The sequence below is a fragment of the Schistocerca gregaria genome, chromosome 1, assembly GCF_023897955.1.
Source record: "Schistocerca gregaria isolate iqSchGreg1 chromosome 1, iqSchGreg1.2, whole genome shotgun sequence".
In the NCBI taxonomy this organism is placed as follows: domain Eukaryota; kingdom Metazoa; phylum Arthropoda; class Insecta; order Orthoptera; family Acrididae; genus Schistocerca; species Schistocerca gregaria.
In genome coordinates, this window is record NC_064920.1 from 184,534,394 (window position 1) to 184,549,356 (window position 14,963).

General features: G+C 40.4%; 1 protein-coding gene across 2 annotated transcripts in view; it reads right to left on the bottom strand.

The window, feature by feature from the left end:
* The window catches only part of LOC126336389 (set1/Ash2 histone methyltransferase complex subunit ASH2-like), an 82,714-nt gene that overhangs the window by 35,221 nt on the left and 32,530 nt on the right, over positions 1 to 14,963 (bottom strand). For both annotated transcript variants that reach the window (XM_050000050.1, XM_050000061.1), the window contains exons 4-5: positions 14,290 to 14,462; positions 3,003 to 3,180 (exon numbers count right to left, since the gene is read on the bottom strand). In XM_050000050.1, the coding sequence (XP_049856007.1) occupies positions 3,003 to 3,180; positions 14,290 to 14,462 (351 nt within the window). The remainder of the gene's footprint in view (positions 1 to 3,002; positions 3,181 to 14,289; positions 14,463 to 14,963) is intronic.

Sequence of the window (14,963 nt, forward strand, 5' to 3'; positions counted from 1 at the left end):
CATTAATTTGTTTCCCTATACAGGGTGTAACAGAATGACATTTTGAAAATTTGGGAGATTGTAGAGAATGATATTTTGAATGTTTTAATAAAAGGAACCTACCGTAGTCTGGAAAACATTTATTGATAGTAGAGAACCTATGGCTTCATTACTGTAAAGTAAATGTTCACTGTGATGATCATCAACTTCATTACATAATGTGCAACAATGAACAATGGTTTGTCTGATTCTTTGTAAGATTCCATGCTCCCTCCAATGGTATCAAACACTGTAAAGATGTGCTCAATAAGCTCAGGTAGTGTTCCTCCTGGTTTTGAGTACACAAAGGACTTTACATAACACCAGAGGAAAATGTCAAGAGGGGTGAGGTCAGGGGAGTGCATAGTCCAAGGGACTAGAAATCTCCTCCTCATTACTATCTGATTGAAGTTTTCCGTGAGTTATGCTGTGGCCTGATGATCAATGTGCACTGGAGCACCACTGTTCTGAAACCACAAACTAATGTGCAGTTGCAACAGTAAGTCCTGTAGAAGTTCATGCAATGCCTTGTCCAGAAAGTTCAAATACCATGCACTATTCAAATATTCTGCTAAGATATGAGGTCCAATAAAGTGATCTCCAAGAATTCGAGCCCAAATGTTCATTGACAATCCCATCTTGTAACTTCTCATACAGGTCATGCATCGATTTTCAACATCCCAGTGGTGAATGAGAAAACTTCTGCGACTGTAGGTTCCTAATATCAAAACACACACAGTTTCATTGTCTACAATCTTGAAATTTTTTTACAATCAGCATTATGTTACATCCTGTATGATCAGACCATCTCCATTTAAGTTTTATATCTAACCATCACGCACGACTTCCGTCTTTTCTCTTATTGATTTCTTGTGTTTCTGTCGCTTCTTCTCATCCCAATGTATATCTTTTCATTGATTGATGAACAAGCCTCAAATTTTGAACAATACTTCAAGAAAAATACGGCCTAAGTGTTCATTTCCTTAGGTGCACTTAACAGATTTCTGCAGAAAGCTTCAGACATCTGCAGTATGGTCTCCCACTTTGCTGCAGCAGTCAACTGGCATCTAGACTGATGTGCTTTGGTATATACCAAGGGTAAGTGCCTCTTTCATTTTCTTATGACTTTGGTTGCTCTGCATTGTCTCCCTTGTAATTCTCTAATTATACTTTCTGGCATCTTCTTGTAAACTTTAGTGAATAGTTTTCTTTAGGTCACTTAACTCCATATTTCTGTTCCACTTACTTTCGATTCTTTTACATTGTTCCACTGTCTTGTGTCCTCTGAAATTTTGATTTGTATGTGCTTCTTTGCTTCTGCAATGTATTTCAATGCTTCCAGTATAATGTTTGTGAAAACATTTCTCATACTTAAATTTACAGTTTCTTAATCCTCCAGAACTTTAAACCTGTTTGTTAATTCTAAATGGTACTCTTCCTCTTATGTATACACTGTCTATATTCGGATATGGTATGTACAAAAAGTTCTGCACCTTAGCTTATATAAGGTTAATGTTTATTCTTATTTTATCCCAGTAAGTCATTCGGCACAAGAGAATTGAATTGAGAATATTTTACTCTGTGAGCATGAAAGGTAATCACAATAAAATGTAAATGATAAATATAAATCATTTTGCTAAGCTGTACAGTACTGTGTTTAATTATTTAATACCATGGCAGATCTAGCATGATAAATCAAGAAAATAATTAATAAACTATTCAAATAATTGACTGGATATCTATTTTGAATGAACATTAAACATCAAACAATTAAACAATTTCATGCCAAATGCTGTTGATTGAATATCAAGTGGGAATGCTCCTTTATACTATGGTACTGTGAAGCATTTGAGCAAACACATATTAGCAAATCATCTCAAAAGAGCCTGTGAAACATGCTTGACGACATAAAGATGGACTTTCTTAACACACTAGGAATTTAGTATGCTGAAAATCTTAAGGAAGTATCTGACATTAATCAGTAAGGTCAGCTTAAATGAACAGATAGGATGTCCCAGACCAATCACCCCAACATCATCCACCCCCGGTAGCTGAGTGGAGCTGACGCGGAAGCTCAGCGTGTTCGGTCAGAGGGTTTAGCTACCCTCTGTAATAAAAAACTGAGTAAACGGATCAACAAAACAACCTGAACGAGTGTCATCGGACGACCGCCATGAACAAATTCAACAAACAATATAGAACAAAATCAGATTAAAAAGATAAAAAAATAAAATGTGGTTAGCGCAACAGACTGTCAATCCTAAGGGCAAGGGTTCAATTCCCGGCTGGGTTGGATATTTTCTCCGCTCAGGGACTGGGTGTCATGTTGTCCTAATCATCATCATTTCATCCCCATCGATGCACAAGTTGCCGAAGTGGCATCAAATCGAAAGACTTGCACCAGGTGAGCGCTCTACCCAACGGGAGGGCCTTGTCACACGCCATTATTATTATTAGCCCAACATCTATTTCACATTGTGAATACAAGAAAAATTACATTCAATTGAGATATGGTAAAGAATCCAAAATGGCTGGATAATTTTCTCATTTTTCTTTCATCAGAAATTTAAAATACCTCATCATCTCAGAAGATGGAATGTATTTTTAGGAACTGTAGGTAGCTAATGGCCAAACTAACCGATTCATATTGATAAGATTTTACTTTACAACGGGTTATACTTTTACAAGATCAAAAAGTGAGAACTATCCTAATAGATGGCTTGGCCACAGAGAATGCAGAAGGTGACTTTTAGATTATCTTTATTTTATTGCACTCAACACAGAAAGATCTATCTGAAAATATAAGTAATAAATGATAATGTGGTACACCAACAAAGAAGAATGTTTCACTAACTTCTGCAGTTTTGTATCCAAAACAAACTAAACTTTGAGATTATCATACTGAGAAGTGTTCTATTTTCCATTTCACAATGTACTATATCAAAATTCTATATTCAACAACTAGTTAACCAAAAAGATAATACCATGTTGAACTCCCATGTCTGTAATTTTCAAATGACCTCCACGAATCATTGCCTCATAATTTGGCCTTATGTCAACCAGTTCAAGGCCTTGAAGACCATATAATGGATGGGCATCAGTCTTCCCAGTGTCATCACATACAAATAATGTTCCTGTATCTTTCATTAAGGCACGATGGATCTAAAACAGGCAAAAACATGAAGCTAAAAAAATGACCATATCAGAGCTTGGCTAATTGACTGGACACACAGTATTCTAAAGATAAAATCATACGATGGATACCAAGTCAAAAATTACAAGTAGACCTATAAATATAGAAATACTGCAATATTTATTGACCCTCAGCCTAGCTAGCTATGTAATAATGCTGCTATTGTTGCTAGTGTTACACTCACACAACAGCAATCCTCTTACATAGTTAGATGGCATAGCACTTCATAAAAATTAAAGGAAATTTACCACAAAGTCTTAAAATAAATAAAGAGTTGTAATAAAAATATGGTACAGAAAGCTTTGGCAGAATGAATGTAAATAATTAATACTAGAAACTTTACACACACACACACACACACACACACACACACACACACACACACACACACACACACACACACACACACACACACACACCTGTACAGCTACATTATGCCAGCCAGTTGTTGAACAAGTAATGCCCAGATTGATTTTCAGCGAGTAGACTAAGATGAGCAATTGTGTTGGTTGATGTGAGGTGGGTGAAGGGAGAAGAAAGGTGGGTGAAGGGAGAAGAAAGGTGGGGACCAGGAGGGAAGTGGCAGGTGATTGACTTGAACGGAGGCAACAGAACTGAAGATACAAATGTGGGAGAGAGGGGCAGCAGGTGCATGGGATAGGAATGCGACACACAGGCACCACAGCCAGTGGGTTTGTGCAGCACATGGTGACAGTTATGTGGTTGTGTGAACTGGGAAGAGGCAACAGAACAAGGAAAGGGGGGGGGGGGGGGGGCTGTTGAGTAAATGTTGTGGCTGCGATGGGTTAGCTGAGATTGAAGCCAGAAGGACTATGGAAATGGAGGATGTGTTGCTACGATAACTTCCATCCATGTAACTACTGGAAAAGGGCATGGTTCACTTGCTCTGGCCTAGGATTATATTGGATGATAAGGTGCACATGCTTCTTTGCAGTTGGTTCTTGGGGTGGTGAAAGGACATACTGTCCATGAGTAGCCTGGTTATATGGGAGCAACTTTTTAGTGTGGAAGGGATGAAAGTTGTCTCAATGGAGATACTGTAGATTGTTAATGGGCTTGACATGGACAGAGGTATGGATGGAGCCATTGGAATGATGGAGGTCAGCTTCCATGAAGATGGCACGTTGGGCTAAGGAGGTCCAGGTTCAGTGAATGGGACAGAAGGCGTTGTGCCTATGAAGAAATGATGATAGATTACCTTGGTCCTGTGCCCAGATACCATCAAGAGCATCACTCAGATGAGGCATTTGGGGTTTTTGGATGCGAGGAACGTTTCCTCTATATGGTTCATAAACAGTTGTATTAAGAGAGTGCCATATAGTTGCCCTTGGCTGTGTCATGGATTTGTTTATACATCTCCTCCCTAAAGGAGAAACAGTTATGTGTGAAGATTTAATTGGTTAGATGTATAAGGAATGAGTCTAAAGGACACTGGTTGATGCAGCATTCAATAGCAGCAAGGGCATGGGAGTAGGTGACACTGATGTCTAAGGAGATGGCATCAACAGTAACAAATAGGGGTTCAGGTGGTAATGGGGTGAGGACAGTCGAAAGTAGGGGAAGGAAATGGTTCACACCTTCAATGTGAGAGGCTACACTATGAGCAATTAGTTGGAGGTGTTAGTTGATGAGAGCAGAGATTCTTACAGTGAGAGCACATTGACCATATACAATGGAGCATCCAGGATTGTTGGGGTTATGATTTTTGAGAAGCTTGTAGAAGGTGGTGTGCAAGGGGTCATTGGGGTGAGGTGGGAGATGGATTCAGGGGAAAATTCTGGGATGGGCCTAAGGATTTGAGTAAGGACTGGAGTTATACTGGACTTCTGCAATAGGATGACTATGGCAGGGCTTCTCTGTGGAAGAGTCATACAGTTGGGAGATGCCTTCTCTCAAATAGTCACAGTGATTCATTATGACAGTCATGGAGGCTTTGGCTGCAGGAGGATGATTAAATCAGGGTCCATCTTGAGGCTGTGAATAGCAGTTCTTTCTTGCATTGATAGGATTGTATTCTTGGGATAGGACCTAGGGAAGGATGGTGATTGGTAAGGCAAGTTGTATGTAAGGAATTCCTGGAAGGAAACCAGGGAGGGTTAGGTGAGAAAGGGGGAGTGTCACAATTGGATGGTGGTGTGAATTGGAAGAAACGAGGTTTGGTGCTGGGATTAGGTTAGTTTTGGTTCAAGTGATTGATAGCAAAGAACTGTTTCCACTGTATGGGTCAGGAGAAGGAGAGTAGGTCTTTGATGAGTCTTGTCATTTCTTTGCCCTGTACCCCTTGAGACTGGAGTCCTTTTTGATCTTTCCCGAGACTGTCTAACGTAAAAAACTGCCCAGTCGACACCACACAGCCCCTGCTACCCATGCAGCCGCCTCCTGTGTGTAGCGCACACCTGACCTATTTACCTTTAAACTCTTTCATGTACAACTAAAAACTGTTTACGAACTTGTTTCTTTTTCACTGAGGGCCATTAAAAAAAAAAATGTTTAAATGGCTCTGAGCACTGTGGGATTTAACTTCTGAGGTCATCAGTCACCTAGAACTTAGAACTACTTAAACCTAACTAACCTAAGGACATTACACACATCCATGCCCGAGGCAGGATTCGAACCTGCGAGGGCATTTTCACCCTTTGTCATACTTCCAGAAAGGATGGCAGACCACAAGAAAAACAATTTTTCCACCCTTCAGATATCGAAGGGTAAGAAGTGTAGAAAAGCACAATGCCCTCAGTTTCAGATGAAGGAAAAGAGAACTGTACATTCCATTAGAATATGTTCTATTTCTCTGCTACACACCACACACTACAGACAAACTTTGAAGCAGTTACAAACGTAATTTTAAAATAGAGTTTCTGTCATCTATGAGTCTGATAGAAGAACAATTAGTAGTTGTATAAATCACTTTGAACTGAACATGTGACACTGAGTAGCCACATACCAGCATCTAAGAAAATTTCAAAATAGATATTTCTGATATTCATACCCATAGCTTTCACAGTTCCTGCTGTGTATACAGGGGGTGGACAAAAACATGAAATGGTCAAAAACACAACACATTATCATAACTAATATGATGTAAGAAAACCATTGGCATTCAAAACAGTTTCCAGTCACCTCAGAATGGATAAATATCACATTTTTGAAAGGAATCTTTTATGAGCCTTCCAGCAAAATAATGACAAGGTCAGATGATAATGGAGGTGATAGTGATCACACACCCTTCACTCCAAAGTAGACCACAAAGGCTCAATAATATTGAGATACGGTGGCTGTGGTGGCCAAAGAAGAGGCAGAAATTCATCCTTGTGCTCAAAAAACCAGTTCAGGAGATGCAAGCTATGTGGACAAGGGCCCTGTCATCTTAAAACACAGCATTGCCTTTGGGTAACAAACTTTGCAGCTCAGCATGGACCTGATCCACCAAAATGGTCACGTAATCCTTGGGAGTAATGTGACCTTGCAGAGTAACAATGGAGCCCATGGAATACCCTGATATGTCTGCCCAAATTATCACAAAACTCCCACCATGTAGACAATAAGCAAAATACGATTTAAAATTGGAAGAGTTTAGACTGAAATGAAAGATAAAACACTGAAATGATGCAGTGAGGGAGAGGAGGGGTGAAGGTGTGAGATGAATGAGAGAGGTGGTCGAGGCAAAGAACAAAAGTGAGAAAACGTAAAATAATTATCAAACAAGAGACAGATATAATTGGAAAAGAGAAAAGTGTGTAAAAGAGGGAAAAGATGTTAAATAACTGTCAAAAGTGAAACAAAAATACAGAGAAGGAGTATTGAGCATAAATAGAAAAGGGAAGAGAGAGAAATGAGTAAAAGAAGAGAACAGCCTGGTATAACTTAAAATTAATGAAAATCTTTATGCATCCATTGTAGATATGGTTCTTGTCTCTAGAGTTTGGAAGCACTACTGTACCTGATGACAGAAATTCCCAACTTTTGCTGCATTAGGACACTGAAATAACTAGATAAAAATTTGTCCCAGACTGAGATTTGAACCCGGATTCTTGCTTTGCACGAGAGGTCACCTTAACTGCTTCAGCTATCTGAGCATGTCTCCCTACTGACCAGAATCTCCATATCGAACAATGGAAATCCAGGATGGAATAATGACAATACTATGAAAATGAAAGATTGCTACTCACCATATAGCGCAGAAACTCAGTTGAAGACGGGCACCACAAAAAGACTACTAAACAAATAAGCATTCAGTCAGAATGACGACTTCTGAAATAATCAACATAAACACATACGTTCGCACAAATGCAGCTCACACACAAATGAACATTGTCTCTGGCTGCCAGGACCAGGCTATGAGCAACTGTGCATGGTGGGAGAAGCAATCTGGGTGGAGGGGGGTAGCTAGGGGTGGGGAAGGGGAGAGAGATCAGGCTATGGGTGGAGCATGGTGTAGTGCTGTTGTGGAAGCATACAGGGACAAGACAAGAGAGAGGGAGAGGGTAGGGAAGCTATTTCTAGTCAGGAGCTTACATAGTGTGTGTGGGATGGGGGGGGGGGGGGGTCAGAAAAGCAGGGGAGTACTAAAAAGACTTTGGGTGAGACTGCCAATTAGAAGGCTGTGGAATGGGAACAGGGAAGGGGACAGGTGGGTGAAGGACAATGACTAATGAAGGTTGAACCCAGGAGAGTTATAGGAACATAAGACATATTGCAGGGAGAGTTCCCATTGTGGCTCGTTGCAGTGCCCCCAATGAGAGAATCTCTGAGCTTTAGACCAACACCTTCAGCCTATCATCCACAACTTACCCTCCTTTATAAAAGATGCTAACCATTTTCTCCAATGACTCTCCAAAGTTCTTGCTCCTTTACCACACAGTGCCCTGCTCATCACTATTAGTGTCACCTCTCTTTACAGTAACATCCCTAAGGCTGATGGCCTAGCTGCTATTGATAGGTGCCATTCCCAATGCACTATGTATTACAAACTGTATTACAAATCTACAACATCCTTCCTGGTCACCATAACCAACTACATCCTCACTCACAATTTCATCTCCTTTGAAGGCATCATTTTCAAATAAATCCAGAGTACAGCAATGGGCACCTGCAGGGCACCTCCTACGCCAACCTACTCCTGGACCATCTAGAGGACTGCTCAGAATCTTTAACCCCTCACCTGGTTCAGGTTCACTGATGATGACATCTTCATGATCTGGGTTGTGGATGAGGACACCCTATTTACGTCCGTCCAGATCCTCAACATCTTCTCCTATATTTGCTTCACCTGGTCCTCCTCAACCCAACTAGCCACTTTTCTTGATGCTAGCCTCCATATCAAACATGGCTTCCTCTGTCAGTATGAAACCTACCAACCACTAACAATACATCCACTTCGAAAGCTGCCATCCATTACAAACTACAGACTCCCTCTCATACAGAATAGTCACCCATGGCTGTCCCATCTATAGTGACAAAAAGTACTACTCCGAATATGCCAAGGCTCTCACTGAGGCCTTCACAGACTGTAATTACCCTCCCAGCCTTGTGCTGAAACAGATCTCCTGTGCCTTGTCTCTCCAGTCACTCCCCACCTCCCAAAGTCCCACTGTCTGACCACAGAGGAGCACTCCCGTGTGACAATACACAGGAGCCACTGGTTCACTTTCTCCATCTGGGTTTTGATTCATCTCATCATACCCTTAAATGAGGAATGTCCTACCTACTATCCTCCCCAACCTTCACACAGTGGTATTCTGCCACCCACTGAACCTACACAATATCCTTATCCATCCCTACACAACCCCTGCTCCCAATCCCTTGCCTCAAGGCTCATATCCCTGTAATAAATCTAGATGCAAGACCTGTCTCATACTTCTAACACAGGGCTACCTGTGAAACTAGACATGTGATCTATAAGCCAAGCTGCAACCATTGTGCTTCATTCTACGTGGACATGAGAACCAACAGGCTGTCTTTCCACATCAGTGGCCACTGACAAACCGTGGCCAAGAAACAGTTGGAACACCCAATTACTAAGCACGCAGCCCAACACAACATTCTTCATTTTAATGACTGTTTCACACACAGCCTGTGCCATCTGGATCCTTCCTATCAACACCAGCTTTTCTGAATTGTGCAGGTGGGTACTCTCCCTGCACCATGCCCTATGTTCCTGTAACCCTCCTGGCCTCAACCTCCATTACTCACTCTTCTTCGCCAACCTATCCCCTTTCCCAATCCCCACCCTTCAGACCCCTATTCCACAAGTGCACCCACAGTCTTTTCACTACCCCTCCCCCTTGCGATCTTACTTTCTGAATGCATCTAACTGCCCTGCCCTCTCTCCACCATGGTCTCCTGGCCAAAAGCTTATTTGTTTAGTAATCTTTTTGTTGTGCCTGTCTGTGACTCAGCATCTCCATTATATGGTGAGTAGCAGTCTTTCCTTTTCATAATATTGCCAAGTCTTCATACACCGCCCATTACAAAGTAGTGTCCCCTGTCCATTATCCCCCTTCCCTTCCAACCATACAGTATTATCATGGGAGGTCAGATACTACCGAGGACCTGCACTGAAAGATTGATCACCATCACATGCGTGTACTCCATAGGTATAGTGTCCATTCTTTTGGGTATGCATGTCTGAAAGAGGAGACACCATACCTATATAATAAGCACCAATGTTGAAAAAGATATTAGAAGAAAGGTTCTGAAACTTGTTGACATTTGATTAAAGCTACAGTAGTCTCCCAAACAGAAGGCACATTTTTGACTTCTCATAGTCTGTTCTCTTACATCAGTAACTTCCAATTTAATCTGTGCACATTAACTTTCATTCTAAAATATTTCCAGCTTTTTTTATTTGTGTGTTATCTAACTGATAATTTATTAATTATGCACATTATGTTTTCAATTCTGCAAAGTGTGTTTCCTTTTCTCAACGTCTTTAATTGCTGTTGAAGTATCTACTCATTAATACATTTTTTTTTTTTTTTTTTTTTGGGTCATCAGTCTACTGACTGGTTTGATGCGGCCCGCCACGAATTCCTTTCCTGTGCTAACCTCTTCATCTCAGAGTAGCACTTGCAACCTACGTCCTCAATTATTTGCTTGACATATTCCAATCTCTGTCTTCTTCTACAGTTTTTGCCCTCTACAGCTCCCTCTAGTACCATGGAAGTCATTCCCTCATGTCTTAGCAGATGTCCTATCATCCTGTCCCTTCTCCTTATCAGTGTTTTCCACATATTCCTTTCCTCTCCGATTCTGTGTAGAACCTCCTCATTCCTTACCTTATCAGTCCACCTAATTTTCAACATTCGTCTATAGCACCACATCTCAAATGCATCGATTCTCTTCTGTTCCAGTTTTCCCACAGTCCATGTTTCACTACTATACAATGCTGTACTCCAGACGTACATCCTCAGAAACTTCTTCCTCAAATTAAGGCCGGTATTTGATATTAGTAGACTTCTCTTGGCCGTAAATGCCTTTTTTGCCATAGCGAGTCTGCTTTTGATGTCCTCCTTGCTCCGTCCGTCATTGGTTATTTTACTGCCTAGGTAGCAGAATTCCTTAACTTCATTGACTTCCTGACCATCAATCCTGATGTTAAGTTTCTCTCTGTTCTCATTTCTACTACTTGTCATTACCTTCGTCTTTCTCCGATTTACTCTCAAACCATACTGTGTACTCATTAGACTGTTCGGTCCTTTCAGCACATCATTTAATTCTTCTTCACTTTCACTCAGGATAGCAATGTCATCAGTGAATCGTATCATTTATATCCTTTCACCTTGTATTTTAATTCCACTCCTGAACCTTTCTTTTATTTCCATCATTGCTTCCTCGATGTACAGATTGAAAAGTAGGGGCGAAAGGCTACAGCCTTGTCTTACACCCTTCTTAATATGAGCACTTTGTTCTTGATCGTCCACTCTTATTATTCCCTCTTGATTGTTGTACATATTGTATATGACCCGTCTCTCCCTATAGCTTACCCCTACTTTTTTCAGAATCTCGAATAGCTTGCACCATTTTATATTGTCGGACGCTTTTTCCAGGTCGACAAATCCTATGAACGTGTCTTGATTTTTCTTTAGCCTTGCTTCCATTATTATCCGTAACGTCAGAATTGCCTCTCTCGTGCCTTTACTTTTCCTAAAGCCAAACTGATCGTCACCTAGCGCATTCTCAATTTTCTTTTCCATTCTTCTGTATATTATTCTTGTAAGCAGCTTCGATGCATGAGCTGTTAAGCTGATTGTGCGATAATTCTCACACTTGTCAGCTCTTGCCGTCTTCGGAATTGTGTGGATGATGCTTTTCTGAAAGTCAGATGGTATGTCGCCAGACTCATATATTCTACACACCAATGTGAATAGTCATTTTGTTGGCACTTCCCCTAATGATTTTAGAAATTCTGATGGAATATTATCTATCCCTTCTGCCTTATTTGACCTAAGTCCTCCAAAGATCTTTTAAATTCCGATTCTAATACTGGATCCCCTATCTCTTCTAAATTGACTCCTGTTTCTTCTTCTATCACATCAGACAAATCTTCACCCTCATAGAGGCTTTCAATGTATTCTTTCCACCTATCTGCTCTCTCCTCTGCATTTAACAGTGGAATTCCCGTTGCACTCTTAATGTTACCACCGTTGCTTCTAATGTCACCAAAGATTGTTTTGACTTTCCTGTATGCTGAGTCTGTCCTTCCGACAATCATATCTTTTTCGATGTCTTCACATTTTTCCTGCAACCATTTCGTCTTAGCTTCGCTGCACTTCCTATTTATTTCATTCCTCAGTGACTTGTATTTCTGTATTCCTGATTTTCCCGGAACGTGTTTGTACTTCCTCCTTTCATCAATCAACTGAAGTATTTCTTCTGTTACCTAAGGGTTTCTTTGCAGCTACCTTCTTTGTACCTATGTTTTCCTTTCCAGCTTCTGTGATGGCCCTTTTTAGAAATGTCCATTCCTCTTCAACTGTGCTGCCTACTGCACTATTCCTTATTGCTGTATCTATAGCTTTAGAGAACTTCAAACGTATCTCGTCATTCCTTAGAACTTCCGTATCCCACTTCTTTGCGTATTGATTCTTCCTGACTAATGTCTTGAACTTCAGCCTACTCTTCATCACTACTATATTGTGATCTGAGTCTATATCTGCTCCTGGGTACGCCTTACAATCCAGTATCTGATTTTGGAATCTCTGTCTGACCATGATATAATCTAATTGAAATCTTCCCGTATCTCCCAGCCTTTTCCAAGTATACCTCCTCCTCTTGTGGTTCTTGAACAGGGTATTTGCTATTACTAGCTGAAACTTGTTACAGAACTCAATTAGTCTTTCTCCTCTTTCATTCCTTGTCCCAAGCCCATATTCTCCTATAACCTTTTCTTCTACTCCTTCCCCTACAACTGCATTCCAGTCGCCCATGACTATTAGATTTTCGTCCCCCTTTACATACTGCATTACCCTTTCAATATCCTCATACACTTTCTCTATCTGTTCATCTTCAGCTTGCAAAATCGGCATGTATACCTGAACTATTGTTGTCGGTGTTGGTCTGCTGTCAATTCTGATTAGAATAACCCGGTCACTGAACTGTTCACAGTAACACACCCTCTGCCCTACCTTCCTATTCATAACGAATCCTACACCTGTTATACCATTTTCTGCTGCTGTTGATATTACCCGATACTCATCTGACCAGAAATCCTTGTCTTCCTTCCACTTCACTTCACTGACCCGTACTATATCTAGATTGAGCCTTTGCATTTCCCTTTTTAGATTTTCTAGTTTCCCTACCATGTTCAAGCTTCTGACATTCCACGCTCCAACTCGTAGAACATTATCCTTTCATTGATTATTCAATCTTTTTCTCATGGTAACCTCCCCCTTGGCAGTCCCCTACCGGAGATCCGAATGGGGGACTATTCCGGAATTTTTTGCCAATGCAGAGATCATCATGACACTTCTTCAATTACAGGCCACATGTCCTGTAGTTACACGTTACGTGTCTTTAATGCAGTGGTTTCCATTGCCTTCTGTATCCTCATGCCGTTGATCATTGCTGATTCTTCCGCCTTTAGAGGCAATTTCCCACCCCTAGGACAAGAGAGTGCCCTGAACCTCTATCTGCTCCTCCGCCCTCTTTGACAAGGCCGTTGGCACAATGAGGCTGACTTCTTATGCCGGAAGTCTTCAGCTGCCAATGCTGACTAGTTATCAAAATTTAGGCAGTGGCGGGGATCGAACCCGGGACCGAAGACGTTTTTGATTATGAATCAAAGACGCTACCCCTAGACCATGGCTAATCTTGTCATTAATACTCATGCTTTACTTATTTTTCTAACTGTGGTTAGCAGCTTACCATCTGCTACTAGATTTGCATTCTCCCCCTACATTTTTCCTAGTACTGTGATTCATCATTGCCCTTACTAACTCTCGATGTTTCCTTCTATGCTCATTTACACAATCTGTGTGAAATGAAAACAAGAACTCAAGAGGGGCAATGAAAACAAAACAAAAACTGTTTCAATGTCTACTGCTACAACTGCTGAAATTATTGAAGACAGGTCTCATAACTGTATTTTTCACCACTAATCCTTTTTTCAGGCATCAAGAAAATTGCAACTCTGAAAGAGAAAAGTATCAGAACAACTGTGAACTGTGCTTGTTCTAATTATTTGCAATGAACAAACCATACTTTATCACATATTATGTGCTCAAAGTAGACAGGTTTTCAATTACAAATTCTAAGAGCAGCCCTACAATTTGTACTCATAAATTGACTTTCATACTTGGTGATGATATGTTCACATAAAAAAAAGCTTTACTGCGATCTTCACATTACATTTTAAAAAAGTCCGGTGACAAATGTTTGGATGAGCCAGTTCACAGGTCTATTGCAATGACAAATATAATATGGATAAACAAAGCATTGAGATGGTAAAAAAGCCACCACTTAATTAATAGTTTACCATGTCTGAGCCATAGAACAGAATTACACAGTGTTTTATAATTTTTCAGTGTTTTGTCATACATAAAATATAACAAACTTACCGTCGAATGCCATGACTGAGTAACACGGCGTGGCATTGTTGTCATGCCTTCCCAATGAAGATCAATAAATGGAACAATTTCTTTATCCTTAGAAAACATTGTCCTGGGTGTGCCCTCTTTTGCACTTGCATGTTTTAAGTTTCCTAAGGCAGTTACACACATCTGTGTAAATGCTGTAATAAAGATTTGTTTAAGTACGTAAGTACAAGTAACTACAGCAGAAAATTACAAATATAAGATTACACACACACATCATACATTCATGCAATATTCATTCCAGTATTCAGTGCAACCTGCACTGATGTGGAACGTCCCAGTTATATGTCCACAATATATTTATTGCAATCTGATATCAATGTGCTGTGTTAGAGAAAAATCATATGAGAATGTGGGTAAGAGGAAAGGATTGGGAGACAGTGCTGCTTTGTAGAATTTTGCACAAAGCATAATTCATCCATTGATAACAGTTGGGATTAGAACCATGAAATAAGGCTGCATACATGTACAATCTAAACTGAACACCTTTCCAAGGGCAGATGTGGAATTTGACCATAATTAATTGCAAAAAATATAGGATATCAAGGAGAAGAGACATTGATAACTTGCAAGAACCAGTGGTTGTTAAGAGTTTCAAAGAATGCATTAGACAGCAATTGACTGAAACAGGAAAAAAG